Source organism: Callorhinchus milii, unplaced genomic scaffold, assembly GCF_018977255.1.
Source record: "Callorhinchus milii isolate IMCB2004 unplaced genomic scaffold, IMCB_Cmil_1.0 Scaffold7, whole genome shotgun sequence".
NCBI classification, from domain to species: Eukaryota; Metazoa; Chordata; class Chondrichthyes; order Chimaeriformes; family Callorhinchidae; genus Callorhinchus; species Callorhinchus milii.
The window spans coordinates 24191155-24215007 of NW_024704748.1; the positions used below are offsets into that span (position 1 = coordinate 24191155).

Sequence of the window (23853 nt, forward strand, 5' to 3'; positions counted from 1 at the left end):
ATTTTCTGAATGAAGTGTGGATCTGCCTTGCCAATTTTGACTTCATTTCCGAGTCATTTTTCATTTCCATCAACCTAGATGTATGCCACTGAATCAATGGGAGTTCACATGATTCTGAGCTGCTATCCTTCCCTACTTTCTCTGTCTTTAAGAGGGATGATTTTGTAAGTTTCTACTGTGGTTCAAACACTTGAATACAAAGTTGATGCACTTTGTACAGGATCTTTTCAATTCAGCATTTTTTCCAACCATCGTGGGAATTAGATTTTCTTTTGTATTGTAATGTTAAACTGATGACGTTTTTCCTCCCTTACCTTTCTGTATTCACAATTTTCCCTACTGGGAAGAACTATAGCCATTGCGATTTCTTCAGAGAAAACTACTCTGCCATACAGATCAGAGATATTCCAAGTTCCTGGTCTGTGCAGTGTTAGCAAGTTGTGGAATTCACTCTTCATTTTGATGTTTTCATAAAGGTTCTTAAAAGAAACGTACAGAAAACAAACTTCAAAATGAAGGCTGCATTTAAGAATTTGTCAGATCCTGGCATTCTGAAATACTATGTAAATAGAGTAAAGCTAGACCAAGTTGGAATTTCTACCCAATGGCATCTAATTTGTGGAATTTCTGAGATTTTTTTTAAATATAAGAAACTTGCAAATTATCAAATTTCTAAAATGTAAAAAAAAATTGGTTTATCAAACTTTAAGAAATATTGCAAATTAGATCTCCATATAAATGTATGCAGCTTTGGGACACTTTAAGAACAGGTATGTGATGCAAAGTCAGGATGTGATGCAAGAAAGAGATTATTACAACTTGTATTCTCACTCTTATCCTTAATGGCTTGTGATCCTTGCCAAAAGTTCTGTTAGTTTCTCACTGAATTACACCTGATTAACTTGGACGGATTAAATTTTCTCCAATGATGCAATGTAAAAATGAATTATCCGGGACAGGTGAAAGAGGCTTTAGGGAATTCTTATTTTAGGGAGAAGTAAACCTTCTTACCCTCTCCCAAGTGAGAACAGGAGAGGTTTTTCCAGTTGCATCAGAAGCTGAAACGCCCTGTTCATGTTTTCGTAGGAAAAGTTTTCTGCAGCATCTCCGATTATTACACAGTTCGGGTTTGATTGATCAATCTGGTCAAACTCTGGTAGAAGACCTGAAGTTAAAAAAAAATCAGTAAATAAATAATCCTCGCATTTGATATGGCACCTTTCATGTCAGGAGGATGCCTCAAAGCGCTTTACAAGATATACTGTAAAATGTAGCGACTGTGTACTTTCTAGGAAAACTGTGGATTCCTAAAAAGATGGGGTCACGTTTCAACAATAAAATGCAATACCATCAACTTAACATCTCACTTACTGATGCACATTTCGATATCTTGAATCCGTTTTCACATACAGTGCCACGGGCATCGATGATTTACTTGCTATGACATATACTGTTGGTGCTGCATATTACGGGATCCATCGAAAACCATGCATTAACATGTGTACAGATGGATCTACAAGAGTCTTTATTTAATCCTGTTTGAGGGGGCTGGTAAATACACAATCAGGGCACCTGTATTTCTCTCCGTATCCATGAATTCACAGATAGTGTTTCATACAGACTGTTTGCACCTTATTTGTAAAAATCTGGCAATTATTTATTAATTCCCCTAAAGAATAAAACATAAAGCATGAAACAAGAGAAGACTATACATCTCATGGAGTCCAGGACTTCCTCAAACTCAGAATACCATGCAATTCACCCCTCCCACTGGGCAGATAGTCCCCAAATAACACATTGATGGATTTAGTGTCAATAAATGAAGTGCTTATAACAAAATATAAATGCCGCACAAGAGCGAAAGAATGTCTCGGCCACTAACCATCATGTACAAGAAGGTGTGGTCTGAGTCCTCGCTCCTTTAAAATTCGACAGGCTGCTGGGGCAGGAGCAATAACTTCACCAACAGCTATGTCAAACCCCATGGTCTGCAACTTCGCCACAAATTTCTCCCGGGTGGCCTGCGTTTCATTGGTACAGAATCGCAACTTCAAGCCAGACTCCTTGATCCTTGTGGCAGAAAACAAATCAGCAAGTTAGCTTCAATGTGGGCCACAGACACACTGTATTTTCATTGAAGTCACAACACGCAAGGTTTCTCGCAGACCTGAGAAACTAGAGTTTCTGATCCAGGAAAATCGTGGCAACAACAGCTTGCATTTATACAGCGACCTTCACATAGGATAACGTTTCAGTAGCAATCACAAAAAGACATTAAAGTTTCAGTAGCACTCGATTCTTAGATAGAAATCTGGAAAAATCACCAGCTTCTTATCACAAGCAAAGTTAATTGCGCTTTTTCCTTTCAAATACGAATCAAGATTTCACAAAAAACTTGTTTTTTTAAAAAAAATCTCAGAATGTGATGCCTTATTTTATGCAGGAATGCTTGAATTTGAATTATCTTTGCCATTTCCTCCATTTTACTTATCTGTTCGGTCAGTGTTCAATAATTGAATGATGCACCCATGTACTTTCACCTCAGTCCAATGCAATTATTTAATTACAACAGAATTAGTCTTAATCAATAAACCAAAAAGAACGTGCAGCCCTTCAGTAACCGCCAAGCACTGGGAAGAATGATCTCACGTGAACAGCAAAATTGAAAATGTACGGCATTAGCAACAGAACTACTAGGGAAGTTTCTTTGTGAAAGTCTAGGAACATGAGCCATTCAATCCTGGAAGGTTTCCAGTTCATTCAACTGTGCAGTGTTAGCATCTCTCACACACGTGGCTCTGCAATTGGTCTCACTGTCCTGGGCTAGGGGAGCGGAAATAAAAACAAGCAGGGTTTTTGCACTTGACTGCAATCTAGAGAGTCCAAATTGAGAGACTGCGAGTGTTAAACAAATGCTGCTGTATTACTTCCTTGGCAATAAGAATAACACAATAATAGGTACATACGTGAGATACTGAAGGACAATAGATACCTGTGGAAATGCACTCCAGCACAAATCAGCTCCTTCAGGAGAGGAAGGGATAAAGGTGTTAAACAAACTCATTAAATATATATAATACAGTAGGGAACAGAGTAACTCAGTCTGAATTTTTAAGATGGGGGAAAAAAAATGCCTGAGTGGACAGGTCTTTCATAATGAGAGCAACAATCAAGTTCTTTAGCACTATTTATCTTAGCTAATTACAGTTAGTGTGAATTATCAATTACAGTTAAAGGTAATTGCCCTTCATACAGAAAGCTTTCTTAGTTCACTCAGCACCATTAATATAATGCTACAATTAACGGTCAAATTTACATTACAAATATATCTCCATTGTTCTGAATTGTGAAGTAATTTCATTTTTCTCAGGAAGGCCTCTCATAATTTACTGATGTAATTGACTGAATAACTAGAGAACGTATCATGGGACTAATCAGCGATAATGAATTATAATTTGACCTTGTAAGGGTAATGGACAACACATGCTACCTTTGGATAACTACAGATGACATCTGCTTCTCAACTTTCATTTTAAATAAGTTTTTGTTTGTATGCGAGTCACACAGAACGTTGATTTCAATGACGTGTAGAATTCGGAGGATTGGGGACTGAATCATTTTCCAGTAATCAAACAAAAGTCACTGGTCACAAGCTAAACTGGAGATCATGTTAAGCGGTGTGAAGTTTGAATGAAATTTACATGTACAACTTATTCAGCATTGCGCCAACTTGTAAAATGTGCACCAACCCGTGTGTTTGGTATAAACATTGTTGAAAGAGAAATGGGTGCATTGCTCTTGAAAAAAAACGTGGAATTGTCGACGGTCTCATTCCTCAGTAATGTCTAGTCACACAAGGTAAATCTGGGTTTGTATCCAAAAATGGCAGGAGAGTTCAAAAACATGATCTGTTTATGCAGATAATTTGCAAAACCTACGCTCAACATGTGGCACATTTCTCAATGGAAGAGAATTTGACCAGGAAAGGCCTCAAATTGTGAAGCCCATGGGCATCTGGCTTCACAGAAAGCTCTGGCACCCCAGGAAATATCAGGCAGGCGAGGCAGTCAGTGACCAGTGTAGTGACCAAAACTCGTTGACGAGGATTCCAGTTGGTAGGCGAGTGGTGATCGCTTTCACACAGAATGATCTTTTTTAAAAGGCTGAGTGTACTGCAGCGGGCTGACTTTTCAACACACCATCCTACACTGCAGTACGGTCTGCGAGTGCATTGCTGCTCACCCACCTTCTCCTCTCTCTGTCTCTCACCAAACCCCCCACCAGCCACCCTCGGCCAGCGGGAGTGAGAGCAAATGATACTCCTCACCACCCGTCTGCATTACGAAATGTTGGGCAAATTTCCTTACTCCACACGCCTCTGTTTACCTAGCAGTAAGTAGGAACCAGGTTGTTAGTCAATTGGCGGATCACTTTTCCTGGGGTAATAAACCCTTCAAAAAAGTAATAATTTGCTCACTTCAATCCACGACTATTCGTGGGACACGCTGTGCGCAATTGGCTGCCACCTTTGGCCCACAAAGTATACAGTCAATCCACTTTACAGTATATTCTGTGAAGGGCTTTGAGACGTCTCAAAGACATGAATAGGCGCTATATCAAATGCAAGGATTACTATTACTGCCCCACTCCAGGCCTCCCTACGCAGCATCATCTATTCACGAGGCAGATTGAAATGTAGGGCTGTCAGAGGAGTTAACGTCTGTTGAAGATCTGTACTTCAGTCACTACAAGGCTGTACTGCACTGACCTTTACCTCGCCCTGACAGGTCAATATTCTGATGGTGTCCCACAGTGCAATTACAGGGCATCTGATGTGCAACTCCTTACAAATCACCCAGAATTCTACACATCTGTTGGCTGTCAGCATCTGCCAGGCTCGCTCATGTGCAAATAATGAAAAGCATTTGTTACTGCCCAGAACAGGTAAGCGTTATGACAATTACTGTACATCCCCACTGACCTTGTGTAAATCTAAATTCCATGATCCCTTTAAACCTTGTGTATGTGGGCGGAGCGCGTCATCGAAATCAGTGAATGAGTTTTTCTGTGGACAAATTGATCGTCAGGTGCGAGCTTGGACGATAGATGAATGATGCGCAGCGTCGCTAGATTTGCAAGTGTCCTCCGAGTACAACGTGTAAGGCAGCAGCTGTGGATTCTGAAATTTAGAATTAAGAAATGTCCCTTTAAGCTGGTGCTTGACAAACCCTAACGGATAAATTTCAGCACCACTCGCTGTTATGCGGTGAAATATCTCGATTTAGGGTGACTGAAATTCCATCACTGTCCTGGGTTAAGATATACTCTATTTCAGTAGCATTTTAGATTGTCCAGAATTTGGGCAATTATAAAGCTCTGCGAGACACAGTTCAAGTTGTGGTGGGTTGATGTCTGGATCATGATCGCAGATATCACCGTCAACATCCTTGACCTTTAGATTCTGGGTTCAAATCCAGACAAACTGATGGCATGAAAACTCTCCTCTGTTGCAACCTCGCATCAATTCCTAAAGGGCACTTTCCCCAAAATACAGAACTGCCCTAAAGTGGCACTAAATTCACAATATCACACAGGAAACTGAGGGCTCAATGCCACACTGGGGCAGCAGGGGTGCACTTGCAAGATACAGGATTAAGCCCAATGGTATTTGGGGAGAAATTCCTCACCCCTGTCCTAGATATACTCTATTTCAGTAGCATTTTAGAATGTCCAGAATTTGGGCCAAGACAGCCTTAATTTTAAGCCAGTTTTACCGCCCCTTCTATTAAGATCTGCAGAAAACAGACTTCAAAGTGAAAACTGAATTCAACAATTTGGTAAATTCTGGCCACTCTGGAACTTCACATTGGAGCTAACTGTTTCATCAGAAGCACACAGTGGTGACACTGCACTTGAAATAGGTAAAAGCCCTCTCAATTTCTATTGCTGAAGCCCCTCATTTAATGAGCAAAGAAAAATCTCAAAAGCCATTCCATTGCCACAGTTTTATGCACCACAAATGCGACTAGAAACAGAAAGCCATCTGTTCCTTTAATAGGTTTTAAGTGCGGTACATTATATATCTATTCTAGCTTCTCTCGGTTCTATTCTAATAGAATCATGATATCAATACACATGGAAAATAGTCACTGCAATTTCCATAGGAGAACATGACAGAGGAACCATATGGTAGCCCAAGCATCCAACTTCAACCTACATTATGTATTGCTCAGCTCATAAGCTTGGCCAGGAAACCAAGAGAAACTCTCTTCTCTCTTTAAATAGTGGCATGGAATCTTTAAAGTTCACCAGCACAGGCAGACAGGAACTCAGTTTAACATCTCACCTCCAACAACACAGTGCTTCCCCCAGCTTGAACTGACAACCTTCTGGCTCAAAGGCCTATGCAGCACCATTACCAATTCAATATCCTTTCTATTTTCAAATCAGTAGCATTTTGCACACACTAGTTTTGACAACATCTGGGTGTGGGGTGTGGTGAGGGTGAGGGTGGGGGTGGGGGGGTGGTCCATCTCCCTCTGAGGTTCGTTGTAAAGTTTGCAGCCAGGCAAAGACGTAACATAACAACCACCGTTATCCAAAGGTTCATTTATCCAAAGGGCAATGTAGTAGTAAAATACATTTCTAACAATCAGATAGATCAGGTTGATTGAGGCAGAATTTCACCATTAGCTGAAGAATAAATGAGATGTCGAAGCATGACTAATGAACAGTCTTGTGCTTAATTAAATAAAGTAATTGAATTTCTACAACCCCTGTGTCATGTGGAAGGAGCAGCCTTCACCATACTTACTGGCATATTCACCATCCTCAAGTCAGTGTCAGATGAAAGTGGTTTCTGATCCCAATCGATAGGGAGTATATCACAAGCCAACAGGAGAATGTGTTGCTGGAAGGGCAACAAACAGGACAGAGCCCCTTGAGTCGCTTACTGCCATACTTTCATCTGGCTCCCGTCACCAGATCTACAGACAAGGTTTTAAGGAGGTGCCATGTCCTCAATGCAAGGGCATAAGTAATTATCGTCAAGCGTTTTTTTTTCTGTAGGCAAAAACATGACCAATTGCACCATCAAAGTCCCAAACAATGATTAGATTGTTCTGGTGTCCTGGCCAACAACTCTGTAGATCGATTGATCTACAGGATTATTGGCCAGGACACCAGAAGAAACTTCCTTCTCCTTTCGAACTGTGTCATAGAATATTAAAAGCAGAGGCAAGAGCTGCACTGTTGCTTCCAGGTCCATTCACAAAATTCTGCAGCCTGTCCAAAGCAAACATATTCTGGCACCTCCAAACGACGCATGAATAATCATAGAAATTATACAGCACAGAAGGAGGCCATTTGGCCCATCGTGTTTATGCTGGCTCTCTGAAAGAGCGATCCATTCAGATCCCTTCTCCTGGGATGTCCTTCTAATGTGAAAAGTGGTATACCAAGGCAAGAGGTTATTTATTTAACACAGCTACCATTGACACAGACACAGAGTACAAAAGTAGCCATCAGCACTCTGCTTCAATCAGAATACTCAATCCCAATAAACTGACAGTTTTAAGATAGCATCAGTTTATGCTAATGCAATAATTTGACTTTATTTCCGAGGTTTCCTATAGTCTGCTAATTTCCCTTTCCTCCTCCCAATTTGATGTTAACTGTCGCAACCATTGCAAGGTATAATGCCTCCAAATAGTTTTCATTTTAATATCGAGTTTTAGAGCACAATAGAGCATTGTGCTGTAATTAATTCTTCTGTGCCATGTATAATTTAGCACAGAGACTGTAAACAAAGTCTTTGTTGTATCCAGTATTTGAGTGCTTATTTACATAGAAGTTTGAATTTACAATGTATTTTACCTTCGATACTCCTGCAAAAATCTGAAATCAACCAAATGGTAACAAGTACAGGATTATTCTTCGAACATGTCCTGATAAAGACATTGAATGCAAATACAATTTGGATCCCTTTGCCTCAAAATTAACATAAACGTATTGGTTACGTGTTAAAAAAAAGAGTAAATTTTCTCTGCGGTCACAGTTTAAGAAACAGTGACCTTAAGAGTGCGATTACAATTTGGTTTAAAAGCACATCATGCTTGAGTTACTATTTGTGGTGACAAGTGTGTTGAAGCACCAGGGGGCTTCAAAGGGTTAATTGATTCTAACCACTGAATAAGGATTTGCTGTTGTCTTTTGTGGTTCTCAGTCAGTAGTCAGTGCTTTTCCATTTGAGTCTTTTAACTTTTGATGGAATTGAATATCCCACCTACAAGGACGTTAAGCCAATTTATTATTTCCGCTGCCAAATACACATTAACTCTCCTGTATATCCTAATCGGACATCTGGCAAAAGAGAAATATTAACCCTGAAGAATACAAAGGTTTGAAGGAGCACCTGCTCACTCATGCAGATGGTGAAATACATTAGCTCTCAAAGTCCCCAGTTCAGTTAGATTTGCTATCTGCACAGATACTATAAGAAATAAAGGGGACAAGTATTAAAAAGGTGCAATTAAAGTTAAAGTTGTTGCAAGTAAACAGATCTGAAAGGCTAAAAGGCAACGCCTGCCCAGGATAGTTTATTTAACCTCTGCGGAGAGATTGATTTATTTTATTGATTATATATTAGGTGAGATTTAGCAGTTGTTGATGGAGGATATTTTGAATGATCGTCAATATCTATTGAACAGAGTGTTGTCTGTGCAGCTTTCCTTATTTGTACCCAATGAAAATTTCTTCAGTTAACTATGAAAAGCAAAGTTAAAACAGAGAGAATAGAGTGGAAAAGCATGCGAGCCAGGCAGAAAATGGAAATAAAAAGTGATGATTAATTATCTGCAGCATTATACACATACAGTATTTTCAAAAGACAAATACAATTATAATGTACTTAGTGAATTCAGACCAACAATCTGTGAAAGGAAATAGCTCATTATAATCCTTGCATTTTTTTTAATCCTTGCATTTTTGATATAGCGCTTTTCATGTCTTCTAGACGCCTCAAAGCGCTTCACAGAGTATACTGTAAAGTGAGTTGACTGTATATTTGTGGGTGAAACGCGGCAGCCAATTGCGCACAACAGTGTCCCACAAACAGTTGTGGATTGAAGTGAGCAGTTTTATTGCTTTTTTTTCTTGAGGCATTATTATTAGGCGTGTAGAGTAAGGAAACTTGCCCAAGGTTTCGCCCTGTTGGCAATCGAATCCATGTCTCTTGCTTGCAAGGCGAGTGCTCCAACCACTGAGCTACAGGACTCCCACATTATAGGTCCTGTACACTCCCATTTCTTAGGGATAAGTTAATCTTTCTGATTACATTATATACAGTACTAAGTTGACTTAAAACTGATGCTGAATGGAAACAGTGTGGTTTTCACCTCAGGCAAACAGGTTTGAATCTAGTGCCGACTGACATGATATGTTTGTCAGCTGCAAAAAGCACTAAGGGATCCGAGATCCAGAAAACAGAACTAACCATCAAGCAAAAAGAATAGCCAATGTGTAAAATTAAAATATAATATTCCTACTGGTGAATTGAGGCAGAGGTTAACAGATGATTTAGAACAGGGATACTTCACTTTATATCCACAATGCTGTACTTTACCTGGACATGCAGACATATTGTGGAAACAATAAATGCCCACATTAGTGTTTCATTCTCTAGCATTGAAATCTCTACCTTAAATTGCATAAAAGTATGGTGCTAAAGCTACATTAATATTGCACTGACTTCACCTTGTCATTACTGCAAACAATTTTATCAGGATTTATAAAAAGACATTTATTACAGTGAATAAAGTTGCTGTGCAACAGAAATGCTGCAGGAAGTTTATCAGCATTATTGAATGCCTGGAATGGGTTATTTCATTAACCAGCTGGTGCACTGAGGTTATATGCAGGTGGAATGTATTGACCGATTCCCCAGTTTTCACAGCTTGGAAGAATTGAGGCCTTTGAGCAGGTAGTGCATGCATTTTGCACTATATTTTGACGCTGACGCATATAACTTTTAAAATAAGAAAAACAATAGATAGACATTTTTAACATTACTTTTACACAACTACTTCCACTAGAAGGTTCCATCTGGACTGAAGATTTCTCCTTCAGGTCATACAGTTCAGGTAGTAAAGTTTCTGTTTAAAGAGAACAGCTGCTGTTAGGGATATACTCATGTGTGCTTTATAATTCAGTGATTTCCCCTACTCAAACAAGCGTAAGTGCAAGTCCCAAGCGATTCAAATGAGGATTGTCTAATCAAGTCGTGTAATGGTTACTGGTGAAGTCTCAGAATGGTCCATTTTGTAATAATTTTAAACTTGCAATCCATAAATAAAACCAAGCTAAGTTTACACGTTACCAGTTTAAGACACTGTAGTGAGCACTTGTGGACTGGAGATGGTTTGGAGTCATGTAGGTTTGGGGTCAGCTTGGGTTGAGCCCAAACCCAAAGAAATTTGCTCATCTTTTCTTACCCGAGCTTCAAACTTTGCAGATAATTAACAAATGCGGGGCTCCCTACTGGCAGATTGCTTTATGAGTTTATTTTTGTGTAAGCAACAAGCCCCTTGCTGATTTTCCTGTGATCTCGACACTATAATGCTCTGCAGGGTTTTGTCTGGACACACAGTGGCCAGCTGCTCCTACTGCCTCCTTGTGTATGGCCTTTGCTGGTCTTTTGTTAATATCCCATGTTCCTTGTTTAAAGTTCTGCTAACAGATGTACTATACCGAAGCAACAGGATGTTGTAAAACACCAGCCAGTCTTTGCTTTTCATATGGAATCAATCTCAATGGGCAGGCCATCAGGATACAAATGTAAAATACTAGTAAACTGCGCTGGCACTGAATAGGGATTTCAGATTCCTACCTTTCACAAAGGAAGGAATCACTGCAACTGCATCCTGCTGTTAAGAGAAAATAAATCCTACCAGCAGCCAAACTCAAGTTGGTACAACCATGACTTACTCTACATCACTAGGTTTACATGACCACTATACAATATAATATGTGCAAGACATAACGTTACCCTATTCCCTTTAAAATGGTTCATGAATGTTAAACAGAGGCTAGTATAGAGATATTTTGGGAAAAAAACACAAAGGTTAAGTTATTTATATATACACCAGTAATTTGCATGATACAAAAGAGTGAATTAAACCACTGAATAATGAAAATCTTTACATTTCGAGTTACCTTTTACTGCATTCACGTAAATCATGTAAAAGGTTATGTTGTCTCCAAATATAGTTCCTAATTAGTTGCTATCTCAGATGGTACTGTATTATGCGAATAACCTTTGAAATAATAATACTTACATTTGATATAATGTCTTTCACATAAAGAGGAAGTTTTAAAGAACTTCACAGGATTTAATGTAAAGTATAGTTGTTGGACACATTACTGTAAATCCTATTATTATTCTGTTTTACAGATAAGAATGTTTAGTTTTGAAGAGGAAATTTGATGCAGACATGAGGGAGAAGGAATGAAGGGATATAGAAGAAGGGATTAGGAGAGGTGGGATATGGAGTATAAATATCACTGGCACAGACGAGTTGAGCTACAGTTCCCTGCTGTAAAGTTCTATATAATTTTATGTAATCCTGAGAGGTACTGAGTTAGCTGGTCTGAGCTGTGGAGCAGGTGGGACAAACTCTGGGTTAGGTAAGGGGCGTGGAGGTGGGGGTGAAGAGAAATCAGCCTGTGTTCCTGCTCCCATTTCGTGCTGAAAGGTGTGCACATGGTGATATCAGGGAAGGACATGAATAGGCTCAGCTATGATAACCCAGTCAATACGACATGAAAAATAACACCACCAAATTGCATTTATATAGCATCTTTCATGTCAGGAGGTCATCCCAAGGTGCTAGAAAATTGAGGGCTTGCACCCGAGCTGGGTGTTTTATACAAGAAAGGTGAGGGCCAAGGGAGTGAGGGTAGGGTGGGAAGATGACCAAAAGGCACAGTCCAAGAAGAAGGTCTTGAGATGGACCTCCAAGGAGATGAGAGACAAGGTGAGGTGAAGGGATCAGCGACAGGGTTCCAGAAAGTGGGGACAAAAAGTCTAAAAGCTTTTAAATAGAGTGACCACATTTTCCAGACATTATGAATAGTGGTTGTCCTTGTCTTCTGTTCTATCAGGTTTCCACTGATATAAAGCTGCCCGTCAGCAAGTGCTGGGTAGAAAGGTTTACCTGCAGTGACCAGATCTAGTCTTACCAGATCAATGGATTCTAAGGCAGCATCAATGAAATATCACATAAGGAAACTTGCAGTATGAAATATCTACCTAGTGGTACCGTATTCTGAGAAGCATTGCTCGTTATTGTATAAAATATTAAACAGCCTAGGATAATAATAATAATAATAATAATAATTAGTAATAATCCTTGCATTTGATATAGCGCTTTTCACGTCGGGAGGACGTCCCAAAGCGCTTCACAGAACACACTGTAAAGTGAATTGATTGTATATTTGTGGGCGAACGCGGCAGGTTTACAAGGAAGAGGCATACATAAAAAAGTTAATTGCTTTTCCAAATAAACTCCCCCCCCCCCCCCCCACCAATAAAATACATCCTATTTAGTGCAGTAGATAGTGCCAGCACATAGATCAAGGAAGTTACAAGGGAACCTAAACATCTTGTGTTTGGTGCTGCATTTGGCCCCCAAAAATACAGTCAATCCACCGTGAAGCGCTTCGCGACGTCTCAACGACACGATAAGGCGATATATCAAATGCGAGGATTATTATGATCATTATCATTCATGTTGAATGGCCATGATGTGCTTTGCTGGGGGTGGGGGGGTGGGGGGGTGGGGTAGTGTGGGGGGGGGGACAAAAAGAAAAACCTGCTAAGGATTATCCTTGGGAAGAGTGATCAACAGAAAGAAGTGGTTAGTTACCGAAGAACTGACAAAGGTGTCTGTCCACACACAACACACACACACACACAACACACACACACACACACAACACACACACACACACAACACACACACACACACACACACACGGGGCAGATGCTGTTTGCAGATGTGATGGGGAGTTGGCTCTCCCCCCGCACTGACAACGGCAGCACTGCTGGTGGTGCGGCTGAAAAATCACACACCTTTTCACCGCGTCTGTGGAGCCAGAGATGGGGACACCTCCACCGCCCCCACTGTCATACAGCACTCCGCTGATGTCCAGCACCACTCCTCTGACACCACCCGCAGCCTCGCACCACACAGCCATCGCGGACGTGCAAAAATAAAACCTCTTTCTCTCTCTGTGTGTGTGCACTTGCACTTGCACTGCACTCCGGGAGATGGTGTTGGGCAAAGATCTGCCTCTGAGACAGCTGCAGAGGGAAGTGACTACAAGGGGTCAGGACACTGTGCGCCAGACTTACCCCGGACCTACTCAATGATCGCTGCACAACTCCCCCCCACCCCCCAATGTAGTCACTTTTGCCCAATCGGCGCTGCATCTTTGCACAGCGCTGTATCTCTCTCTCTCTCTCTCTCTCTGTGGGTGTGTGGGTGTGTGGGGGTGAATCTGCACAATGTGCTGACTGTAGGAATACTAATATAGAACCACTTCAGGCATTGCATTCATCGCCCAGCGCTGAATATCACACACTGTGTTCTCTGCCACTCGGACGGATCTGTTGCTGCTGAAAGTTTTAACACGAGTTTGACTTAAAAGCGACCCCCACAGTCTGCACAGGAGTCTCATGCACACATCGCTGAACGTAGCAACCTGTATTCTCTCTCTCTCTCTCTCTCTCTCTATCTCTATCTCTTTAGAAAAAGAGTGCCCAAGGTTTACAGGCAGGATTTGCTTCTCTGACTTTGTAAGCCATCGAGTGAGAACTCACAGCAAGAACATATTTTCTGCTCCTTTCACAAAGCCCCCACTAAGAGACACACACACACACACACACACACACAGGAGGAGTTTTAGTTTTAAGAAACAAGTGTTGGAAATAAAATATGTATATCGCACATGAAAGGGTCTATCGTAAGCTACACATGTTATGAGAAAAATAGTAGGTAAGTCATGTTAGGTAGGACTTATGTCCAGATATCAGGAAACCGATTTTAATTACTTTTCCAATGAATGTGTAATCAATCACTCTTTATGGTAATAAGAAAGATAACATTCCCTACTTATAAAGTGTGTGGTAACACGATAAAGAGTTTTGGCTGCAGTCATCCAGCATTGCCTGCAGCTAATAAATAAGAGATCAATAATGCCTGTATTGCCCTTCCCACCGTATGGTCCACAATACACTCATTTTCCCCCCCTTTTTTTTGAATAATGTCATTGGACATCTAAACTTTGTAAACATACAAAATATGTAATATCGTACGTAAAATGGTACATGGTAAGCTACATATTTACCAGTGTTTTGAGTATTGCAATTTCCAAAGGTTCTACAGGATTTTCTCCTGACAGATAGTATCTCTACTGTAAAACTCATTAACCAGAATAAGCGATTGAGCAGGTTATTTAAAACAACATCACTAATAGTGTAATATCTCAGCTGTCTGCTTTGATAGTGAACATTGTCTTGGACAGTCTTATCAGCAGAGGACACCCGCTGTGAATATTGATTCCAGTGTGTTTCAAGCCATCAGCTGCCATCAGGACAGGTCAGGTCTGAATCCCACCTGGCGTCAAAGCAATTTAAAGGCAGCACTCACGCTGAATGCTAATCCCCTTACCCTGGAAGAGCCACTTAAACTGCCATAAGGCAGGACATTTCACCACAACTCTGCGGGAAATAAACTTAAACAAACGAACCCTCTGAGAGCTGCAGTGGTATCACTGTATCCCCCCCCCCCCCCCCCCCACCAAAAAAAAACTTGGGGTGAAATGATGTACTTTCTGAAAAAGAAAAAAAAAGATCTGCGTAGTCTGTATTTCCCTTAAGAAGAAATTACTTGGTTCATTTTTATAGTGCGTTACCATGTCGATGTATAATAATATGGTAATATAAGTATAGTAACCTTTTATAATAATAAATGTCAAGTGTAATGAGTATCTGTAAGCAAATATGGCAGGTGTTTTACATCCAGCAAAGTCCCACAAACAGCATTGGGTGAATGACCAACTTATCTGGATGACTGTTGACTAAAAGGTTGGAAGAAACACTCTTCTCTTTTCCAATAATATCATATGATCGTCGTTGTCCACCTGATGATAGGCAGAAAGGACCCATGTTTGGTTTAGCATCTCTTTGGAAGAACCGAGGCTTGAACACCAACAGCCTTGACATATAGAATTATATTTTGTGATTATTAACATGTGATCTCTATAAAGTTTATCAATTCAGGAAAGCTTATCTAATATCTGTTTTTAAAAACACGGGGATTTGGTGGTGGCTACGAGGAAATTATGTTAGTAAGGATTTGAGGTTATGTCACTTCTTGTCTCAAAGGGATCCATTGCAATTGCATTGCAATTTGTTTTAGGAAAAAAAACATTCACTCATAAGACCAAGAATATGTCACATTAGTTTTATCGTTCATTGTCGCCAATGGATTTAATGGCGATCCCAGTGCAATCCTACAATATTTATCAATGATATGAATTATATTGTAACTATCAACTGTAAAGTAACTGATTAATATCTGGAATGGCTTAAAGAATATATTCATCAGCTTTCTGGTCCTGGCAAAACTGTAACTATGAAGAAAGGCGCAAACTCCTCTCTTATGGATAATGCAAGTGTTATTGACTCAGGTCCCTTATCACATTAACACAGCTTGCAAAGGACTGATTACTACTCGACCTCTTCATTTTGGCCGCCTGTTAAAATAAGACTCTGGGTGAATATTTCAAGGGAAATAAAGAGATTTGAACTATTCTGGGCAGCAGATTCCCTATACGTTTTGTCGACTTACATAAACTAGGGAGGTGGCCATCCTGGCTTGTTGATGTCGCATGAGTACAGGACCCCCAGTTTCCCAAATGGCAAGCTTTCCCAGGTGTAGGGTTTGGGTGGTGCATATAGAAATATTCTGAGAATTTCATTGCATGTTTTGGATGGATGGACGGACGCAGGGAATCCTTGCAGTTTGGTTAAATTACCATTTTTGAATGCGACACGTTCTTTACATAATGGTACAATGTGGCCCGACATTGATAGCTACATTGATTCTGAATCGATTTATTGTGTTACCCACCACGAAATCATGCTTCACTCCCAGTCTGAATCCTGAACAAGTGGTACTCAGGCTTTCGTGATTGGAATTAACACTGCACAGTACTGGGTCTTTCTTAGAAAGTGTGTGCAGAACATTTAGTGAACGCATTTTAACGCTGATATGGATATCAAAAAACGGTACTCGGATAGTCACTGATCTCAGGTTAAATCCCAGCTCGACCTTATAGTGCATCAGGTGTAATTTAAGTGGAGTACGTGTGCTGCCAGAGTGAGCACTGACAACTTCAAAAGATTTTACACCAACTCTTGTACATTAATTTATTATTCCCTCCAGTAAAATTTATATATATATATATATCGGAGTCCTGGGGGAGGTGGATGTGTTTAGTGTTCTGTAGGCAGTACATATGTGCTGTAGTGACATCGACGTTCCGTATCATAATTTATAAGACTGTCTGATCTGGTGTATATCTGTCTGTTCACCCGAGACTGAGTTATAACAATTCGAAATGAAATGGTGGGACCCCATTCGGCGTTGGCATTAGGACAGCACATTTAGTTGGAACTGCAATTTTTTTTTATACATCATATGTTCGTCCGAGTATTGCATCTCAAATATCATTCGAAGGGAAGAAAGAATCAGAATAATTTTCAAAGCATGGGCTGCAATGTCGGTGAAAAAAGAAGAAGGATGTAGAGTGCTTCTGTGTGTATTGCCAGTTGGGTGCAGGATGGCTATAACACTGAAAAGTAGAAGTATCCCCCACCTCTCCACATTTCCATTCGTCTGGAAACGCCTCTGAAGGTACCATCAGATGCGAATTGCATTGATCTACATAATGTTTTTAAAAAGCCCCATGTAATTACCGTGGACAGTGGGGTATAATTACTGAGCCGGATGGGATGGATGGGTTTCTAAAGTGCAACATGAATTGCTCCACTGATTTGTGAGAAAAGTTCCAGATGGACTGGATCTAATGGGTTTTTAGAACATTTTTTTTTCAACTCAACGCTTGAAATATTAGACACTGCAGCTGGGTATTTCAAAGTAAGACAGTATCTACCTACTTCACTTCAACATCAACAGAGAAATCTCCATATGTATCTACGATTCTGGGTAAATCGAGGATGAGACGCGTATTGGAGAGACAGTTCTTATGTCAGTTATTTTGAGAAAGTTCTCATTCTCAGTCAACCTATTTGCTTATCTGTCCTCCTTGGTCAACCTTATCTGAATTTGAATTATAATGAAATGTACACATAGGGATGGGGGTGGGGAAGAGAGAGAAGAGAGAATGCACTGTGTGATTGGATAATTGTCACTAGTGATTATTATCATATCACATACTGCATGTCCTCTCCCAGCATAGTTATTACAGTCGTACGAATAATTAACCAACGTAAAATAGCAAAGAATAACTCAGTTGTGGTGGTGGTGGTGGTGGAAATAATCATTACTTGTGTCATTTGAGGGCGTGATCGATTAATTAAAATCTACAGGTTTTCAATATTGAGGAAGCTCGTGAAAAACAGTGTGTAAATCTGATTTCACAGCTGCCATCCTTTGGACGGGACAGTAAACCAAGGTCCGGCCCATCTGTTCAGGTGGTTATTAAAGAGCCCATGACAGTATTTGAAAAGACAAGCGAGTTTCTCCCAGTGTACCTGTGACCAACAACCCCCCCAACCCCCAAAAAAAATAAAATTGGTCATTTGTTCAATGTGTGCACAAATTGGCTGCCCAAGTTCCCCTGCAAAAATACAGTCACTACACTTTACAACCAACCCTGTGAAGTGTTTCGATGTGTTCCCCCATGACGTGAAAGATGTCTATATCAAATAATGCAACGATTATTTACTTGAAATTGTATAATAACCAGAGTCCAGAAAGAGCAGTTGGATCTTCTAATCTATGTATATAGCAATGCTTAACTTTCCGGAGACTGACTGTTCGATTTTTTTTGAAAAAAGGAATGAAAATATTCAGAGAGCAAACCTCCAGAAGCTAATGGGATCTCTGAGAAGAGTGATGCGACACTCAATCAAATGGAAACTAATAGGTGGATACGTCAAAGAGCGTGACAGCAAAGAAATACACCGAACCTGATACATTTTATAACCTGCACATTTCAAAGGAACATGACCAAGAGCCACGTGCATATTTTTTTTAAAAAAAAAGAAAAGTCGCATTAAATCTGGTGTGTGCGTCTTTGCCCTTTTAAAATCGAAACAACCATTACCCAGAGCATGCAAACTGTTAGTGGAATGCACAACACGAAACAAAACACTGTGCAAGGAAGTTTTATACACACACACACACACACACACACATATATATATATATATATACACTTTGTGCTAAATTCCTCATTCGCTGCAACGGTGCAATCGAAACGAGGTCTCTGGAGACAAAAGGAACCTTTTGTTTTGCGCACACGAGGTAATGGCCATATAATGCCTTTTGAAGTGCAGTTCAACTATTATTCCAACCACACGTGGCAAACCTGTCCATGCAGATCCACAGGCCTCTGTGGTGTTAATGGTTGATCCGCCGCTGGGGCTGTGCACCACGTGTGCTGTGTTATTAGCCACTGTCTCTGTACACAGAGACCACTACCAGGACCGACCAGTCAAACCGGGAGAGGAGTCCCCCTGTAGCACAAGGCTCCACGTTAACCGCTCGCACCTTCGTCCCAAACGCATCCATCACCTTTTTGGTCTTTCCCCCTTTTTTTTTTAAGACCGATCCGACTTCTCCATCGCAGTTAAATATCTCATTCGTCTTTGCTTGCAAAGCTAAAGTACTGTACCCAGGTCAGATTTCTTTTTTTTTTTGTGTGTGTGAGTGTGTGTGTGTGTGAGAGAGAGAGAGAGAGAGTGTGTGAGTGTGTGGTGTGGTGTGTGTGTCGCAGGTGTGCATTGCAAAGTGATAGAGCTTTCTTTTTTTTTTGGGAAGCTCTCCATTCATCTCGAATTGCTGGTGCATTCCTGTGCTACTGTGATACAGCAAATCCTGCTTTCCCCCATCCCACCCCCCCCCCCCCCCACTCCCCCCCCCATCCCACCCCCCGTCTGACTTGGGGACAACGAGATCTACCTGCCAGCCGGACAGTGTCACGTTCGGAGTTGAAAGAAGGTGGTGGTGATGCTGGAGAGCCTGGACAGTGGGGAAGAGATGGCGCCCACTCACAAGATATCCTTCTCCATCATAGATATACTCGACCCCAACAAGTTCACAGGCAAAGTCCTGCCGCTTGAGCTTCAGGAGCACAGATCAGAGGAATGCAGCGATGATGTGCTTCTGCACACTGGCGAGGGGCAGAGTGTGCAGGAGGCGGCAGGTGTGAGCACCAGCAATCCGAGCTGCACCGATTCTGGTGAGTTACAGGGGCAGCGTTGCTTAACAGCGATGCGATGCGTTATTTTTTTTTTTTCTTTTCTTTTTAAATACCCGTCGACCAGGAAAACCGATTGGCTTTAGTTCGCCACCAAGACTGGATGCAGAAAGTGGCACCGTTCCGTTCTTCGGAATGCAAACCCGTAAAAGATGGTTTGTGTGTCTCGTGTTCCGTTCGCGGTTTCCCCAAATGAGCACAAATGTGACCGCATTTATCATTCGCGTCGTCTAACTTTCCAGTGGTTCCGAAACCGACGCTGAGATCCGCCAACAGCTGTCACTGTGATTTATGAAATTCGCAAGAAGTTGTTTGGAAGAGAGAGACAGAGAGAGAGAGAGAGAGAGAGAGGCAATGAATGAATGCTGTAGCTTTTAGTTTGTTCGCTATACTATTCGCTGTGGGTGTTTTTTTTGTGTAACTCCAGGCGATCCCAATGATTGGAAAATGAACTTTATTCCCTCTGCGACTCAGATGCATTTTTTTTTTACACACATGAGTTTTTGCAATGGATATGGGCAAATTGTACCTATTTATTCATATGCATTGGGGGCCACTTACGCAGTGGAAGACAATGGAAAAGAGTGTTTAAATGAGAATCAAGCGTTTTCCTACCATTCACACTGTACACACATATATATATATATAAAATGTTCAGTGCTATATCTTCCCAGACATTCAAACCATTCCAATTTGATATCTGGCTCTCCTATTTTCTCTCTCTCTCTCTCTCTCTCTCTCTCGCGTCTTAGAGAGAGAGAGAGAGAGAGAGAGTGAAATTCTACCGAAATGATAAATATGACATTCTGCTCCTTTTTTTTTTAATATATATCTCGAAAAAAACAATTACGGTTGTTCAATAACAGCCCTTTGCTGTGTGTGATTGGCACTGGGAGAGAGAAGCCTTTGGGTAATTGTTTAAATCGTCCCATGGAGGATGCGGCTGCTCGAATGATCGATATCCTATTACTGACTTGTGCATATCTCCTTCCAGCAGCTTGCAGGTACAGCCCGGACACGCATGTCTCAAGCAGATCGAAGCCCCCAAATATTTTTTTCGATTACAACTTACCTTTAATAGATGGCATTATCGATCTCTGCTAAAATCTGAAACTCTAATTGCAACACCGAGGCTGGGGGTGTAGATTTGGAGACCTTTTTTTTTCTTCGCGTAACCTGTCAGAAATCCCAAACCCCCTCCATCCCCACCACCACCACCACCACCACCACCACTCACCCCCCCCCCCCCCATCTGTCCTTTGAGACATGACTGTGCTTTGCGACCTGAAGGGATTCAGTGTGCATTTGCACACACACACACCCACACACACACACCCACACACACACACACACCCCTTACATGCTTTGCAATCCCAAACAAAAACAGTCTCACGCCCACGATGCATTGTGCTGTCCCCAAACTGAATGCTTAAACCATGTCATTATTATTGGAAGAGTGATAAACGACGTCCTTATTAAAAAAAAACACCTTACTTTTGCTTTGCCATCTGGGGGGGGGGATGTTCAGAGATAGCATGAGCTCCCAAGACATTAACGTGACCCTCGTGTGACTCTCATTCAGTGACAAAAAAAAATTTGAGTTTTTTTTATTTCACGAATGATGGTGATCGCCCATCGCTCTGCTTTGTTCAATAAATATCCTGTGAAGCCTCCAGACTGGCATTACATACTTTTCTCAAACTTCCCACTCAGTTAACCAGAGATAGCTCAAGACTTCAGACTATTTTTTTAGCTGGACCTTCAAAAGAAAAAAACACCTGATTTGAAAATTCACTATCAAAAGGTCCGACCCAAACAGATATTGCAATTTTAAACCTACAGAATAAAACAAACAGTGTAATATTGTTCTGTTTTCGCACATGGCTAACCTAGAATGTCAGTACCATCAGCATTACAACTGATAATAGTCGTGGCCAACGTTAACCAGAATGGATCAAATAGTAAGTGAAAAAGGAAAAAAAGGGAGAAATGAGAAAAGACGAAAGGAACGTATTGTTGAGGTTCTAAAAGAACCCCTAAATAAATTCAATTTAGTTTGCAAAGTATCAGATTTTAAAATCATAATGCATTTTACTTGCTTGTGAGTTAGTTAATCATAGTTGTGCAGATTGAATGCAACAAAGTGTAGCTTTAATATGAGACAGATGAATGTGATGGTGTACAATCCCTTCACATCTACAAATCTTCACGCCCTGGCACCTCCCTACCTTTCTGACCTGCTTTCTCTCAACTTCACTACCCACTGCCTCTGCTCGGCTGCCTCTGGCCTCCTGCTTGTCCCTTCTCCCCTGGGCTCCACCATCACCGACTGTGCTTTCAGCCACTGCGCCCCGAAACCTGGGAACTCTCTCCCTCAATCCCTCCGCCTTGCCCTCTCCTTCCCATCGTTTTGATCATGACTCAAGTCCTCCCTCTTTGACGGTTCTTACGGTCACCTCCTCCCTCCCCCCTTCCCCCCCAACCCCCGGCTTGCTGTCAGGCTCTGCCACTGTTAAGCGGTCTGAGACAACGCCCTGGTGAAGGCGCTATATAAATGCAAATGGTTGTTCTGATAGAACTTCTGAAAGAGTGAGAGTGTCTAATTGTACTCTGCTTGACATTTCAATGGGGAGTATATGCACTGATTGTATTGCTTTAGATCATTTGTTTACAACTTTCCGAGTACTGTAATCAGCAACAAAGAGTTTGCTTCTCAGCAAACTGTGGGCACATTCGTCCCTTGCTTTTCTTTTCGTGTCTTTCTTAGGCTTTCCAGGTTCTCACTATTTGTTTTCTCGTCTATTCCCTTTTGTCACTCATCGTCTCACTCTCTCCCATGTTACATATCTTCAATTTTGCTTCTTTTTTTAAGTCCCAATTTGCACACAGCAATATCCCCAAAGCAGCCATGAAGTTAATGCCAATTTTATCAGCGGGTTTGTTGGCCAGGACACCAGGAGAAACTCCCTTCTCTTTAATGTTCACCTGAACAGGCAGGCGGTTCCTCAGTTTAACATTTTATCCTAAGGAAGATAAACACTGGACCGTTCCATCTCTGTAAGAAACAAAACATAAAATATGTCTATGCTGTTGTGATTTCTTTGATATGTCTGAGTCTTCATCAATAGTATTTAACTTAGTCTGAAACCTACTTATCTGTGTGACTTTATGCTATATCTGTTGATACCTTTATCCACTGCTAGGCTATGGGAATAACTGTCTTACGCCATGAGCGAGCTTACAGAACTGTGCAGCATTTTAGCACAGTTAAGATGTATGGAGCATGCGGTTTTAATGTAAGACAATAAAAATGTTTGCAATATGTTACTGTAATATATTTCAAAAATGTATCTGGCTGATATGATTTTAACTGTTTGTTTGTAGATGGAAGCGATCGGGAAGAAAGCACACAACATTCCACTCTTGTTACTTCAAACGAGTCTCTGGAACCACATGGAAATCTTCAACCAGTTAAAGATGATAAAAACACTGTGCTGCATGAATTGGACACCGACCAGTCTTCTGCTGAGTTAGAATCCAGATCTGATCATACTCCATCGAGACAAAAACGTCGCCGAGCTGAGCCGGGCTGTGCCAAACCAAGACGAGCGAGAACTGCCTTCACATATGAACAGCTAGTGGCCCTGGAGAACAAATTCCGCACAACCCGCTATTTATCAGTGTGCGAGCGCCTCAATCTAGCTCTGGCCCTCAGTCTTACAGAAACACAGGTTAAAATCTGGTTTCAAAATAGGCGCACCAAGTGGAAAAAACAAAATCCTGGGGCAGACAGCACAATTCAGTCTGGATCTACAAGCCTATCTCGTGTCAGTCCAAGTCCTCCTGGACCAAGTGTTCTCAGCTTCCACACTTTTCAGACTTATTCTGCAGGGAATGTTATTTGCCCCCCAGCAACTCCGATCCCTTTAATGTCATCCACTGGAGGGCTCCTGTCTCCTTTCCTGAATTCTCACTACCCAAGCCCATTTTACGCACCACATTTATGAAGACTATGCGGATTTGCTCAATCAAATTAAGAACTTGTAGACACAGTTTACGTCGATAGACTGATCGTTACTTGAACTCTCATTTGTACAAGCCAGATGTATTTCTGTTTTTTTCTTTCAAAAAGTGCTAATTTAAAGAACAATTTTATCCCCAAGAGAACTGCTTCCCACTGTATGAGAGTTTAGAATGACCTTCATGAGTCACTTGGACTGAACTGCTTTTCACTGTCAACAACAACAACACATTAGATTTGTATAAGGCCTGTCACATCAGGAG

The 23853-nt window shown here is 41.1% G+C and overlaps 2 protein-coding genes across 3 annotated transcripts in view; one reads left to right on the forward strand and one right to left on the reverse strand.

Moving 5' to 3' along the window:
- The window catches only part of lhpp (phospholysine phosphohistidine inorganic pyrophosphate phosphatase), a gene marked incomplete at its 5' end in the record, with an annotated part of 39581 nt that extends 26309 nt beyond the window's left edge, over positions 1–13272 (reverse strand). Inside the window, 5 exon segments of the mRNA NM_001292242.1 lie at positions 1012–1037; positions 1039–1046; positions 1049–1165; positions 1883–2070; positions 13130–13272. Of these exon segments, the coding sequence (NP_001279171.1) occupies positions 1012–1037; positions 1039–1046; positions 1049–1165; positions 1883–2070; positions 13130–13272 (482 nt within the window).
- nkx1.2la (NK1 transcription factor related 2-like,a) lies at positions 4838–23651 on the forward strand. 2 transcript variants are annotated; one of them, XM_007903950.2, is made up of 4 exons: positions 4838–4944; positions 18146–18234; positions 19387–19551; positions 22954–23651. In XM_007903950.2, exons 2-4 carry the CDS (start codon positions 18183–18185, stop codon positions 23574–23576), a joined length of 840 nt encoding a protein of 279 aa, XP_007902141.1. In that variant the 5' UTR covers positions 4838–4944; positions 18146–18182; the 3' UTR covers positions 23577–23651. The 2 variants fall into 2 exon arrangements, with proteins under 2 accessions (XP_007902141.1, XP_007902140.1); XM_007903949.2 differs by lacking the exons at positions 4838–4944; positions 18146–18234 and having other exon boundaries at positions 19302–19551.
- Positions 23652–23853: the final 202 nt, after the last annotated feature.

Coding starts and splice junctions, on each gene's coding strand:
- nkx1.2la (XM_007903949.2), top strand. CDS start 19,320: ATGCTGGAGAGCCTGGACAGTGGGGAAGAGATGGCGCCCACTCACAAG. Junction 19,552..22,953: donor TCCGAGCTGCACCGATTCTG/GTGAGTTACAGG, acceptor GTTTGTTTGTAG/ATGGAAGCGATCGGGAAGAA.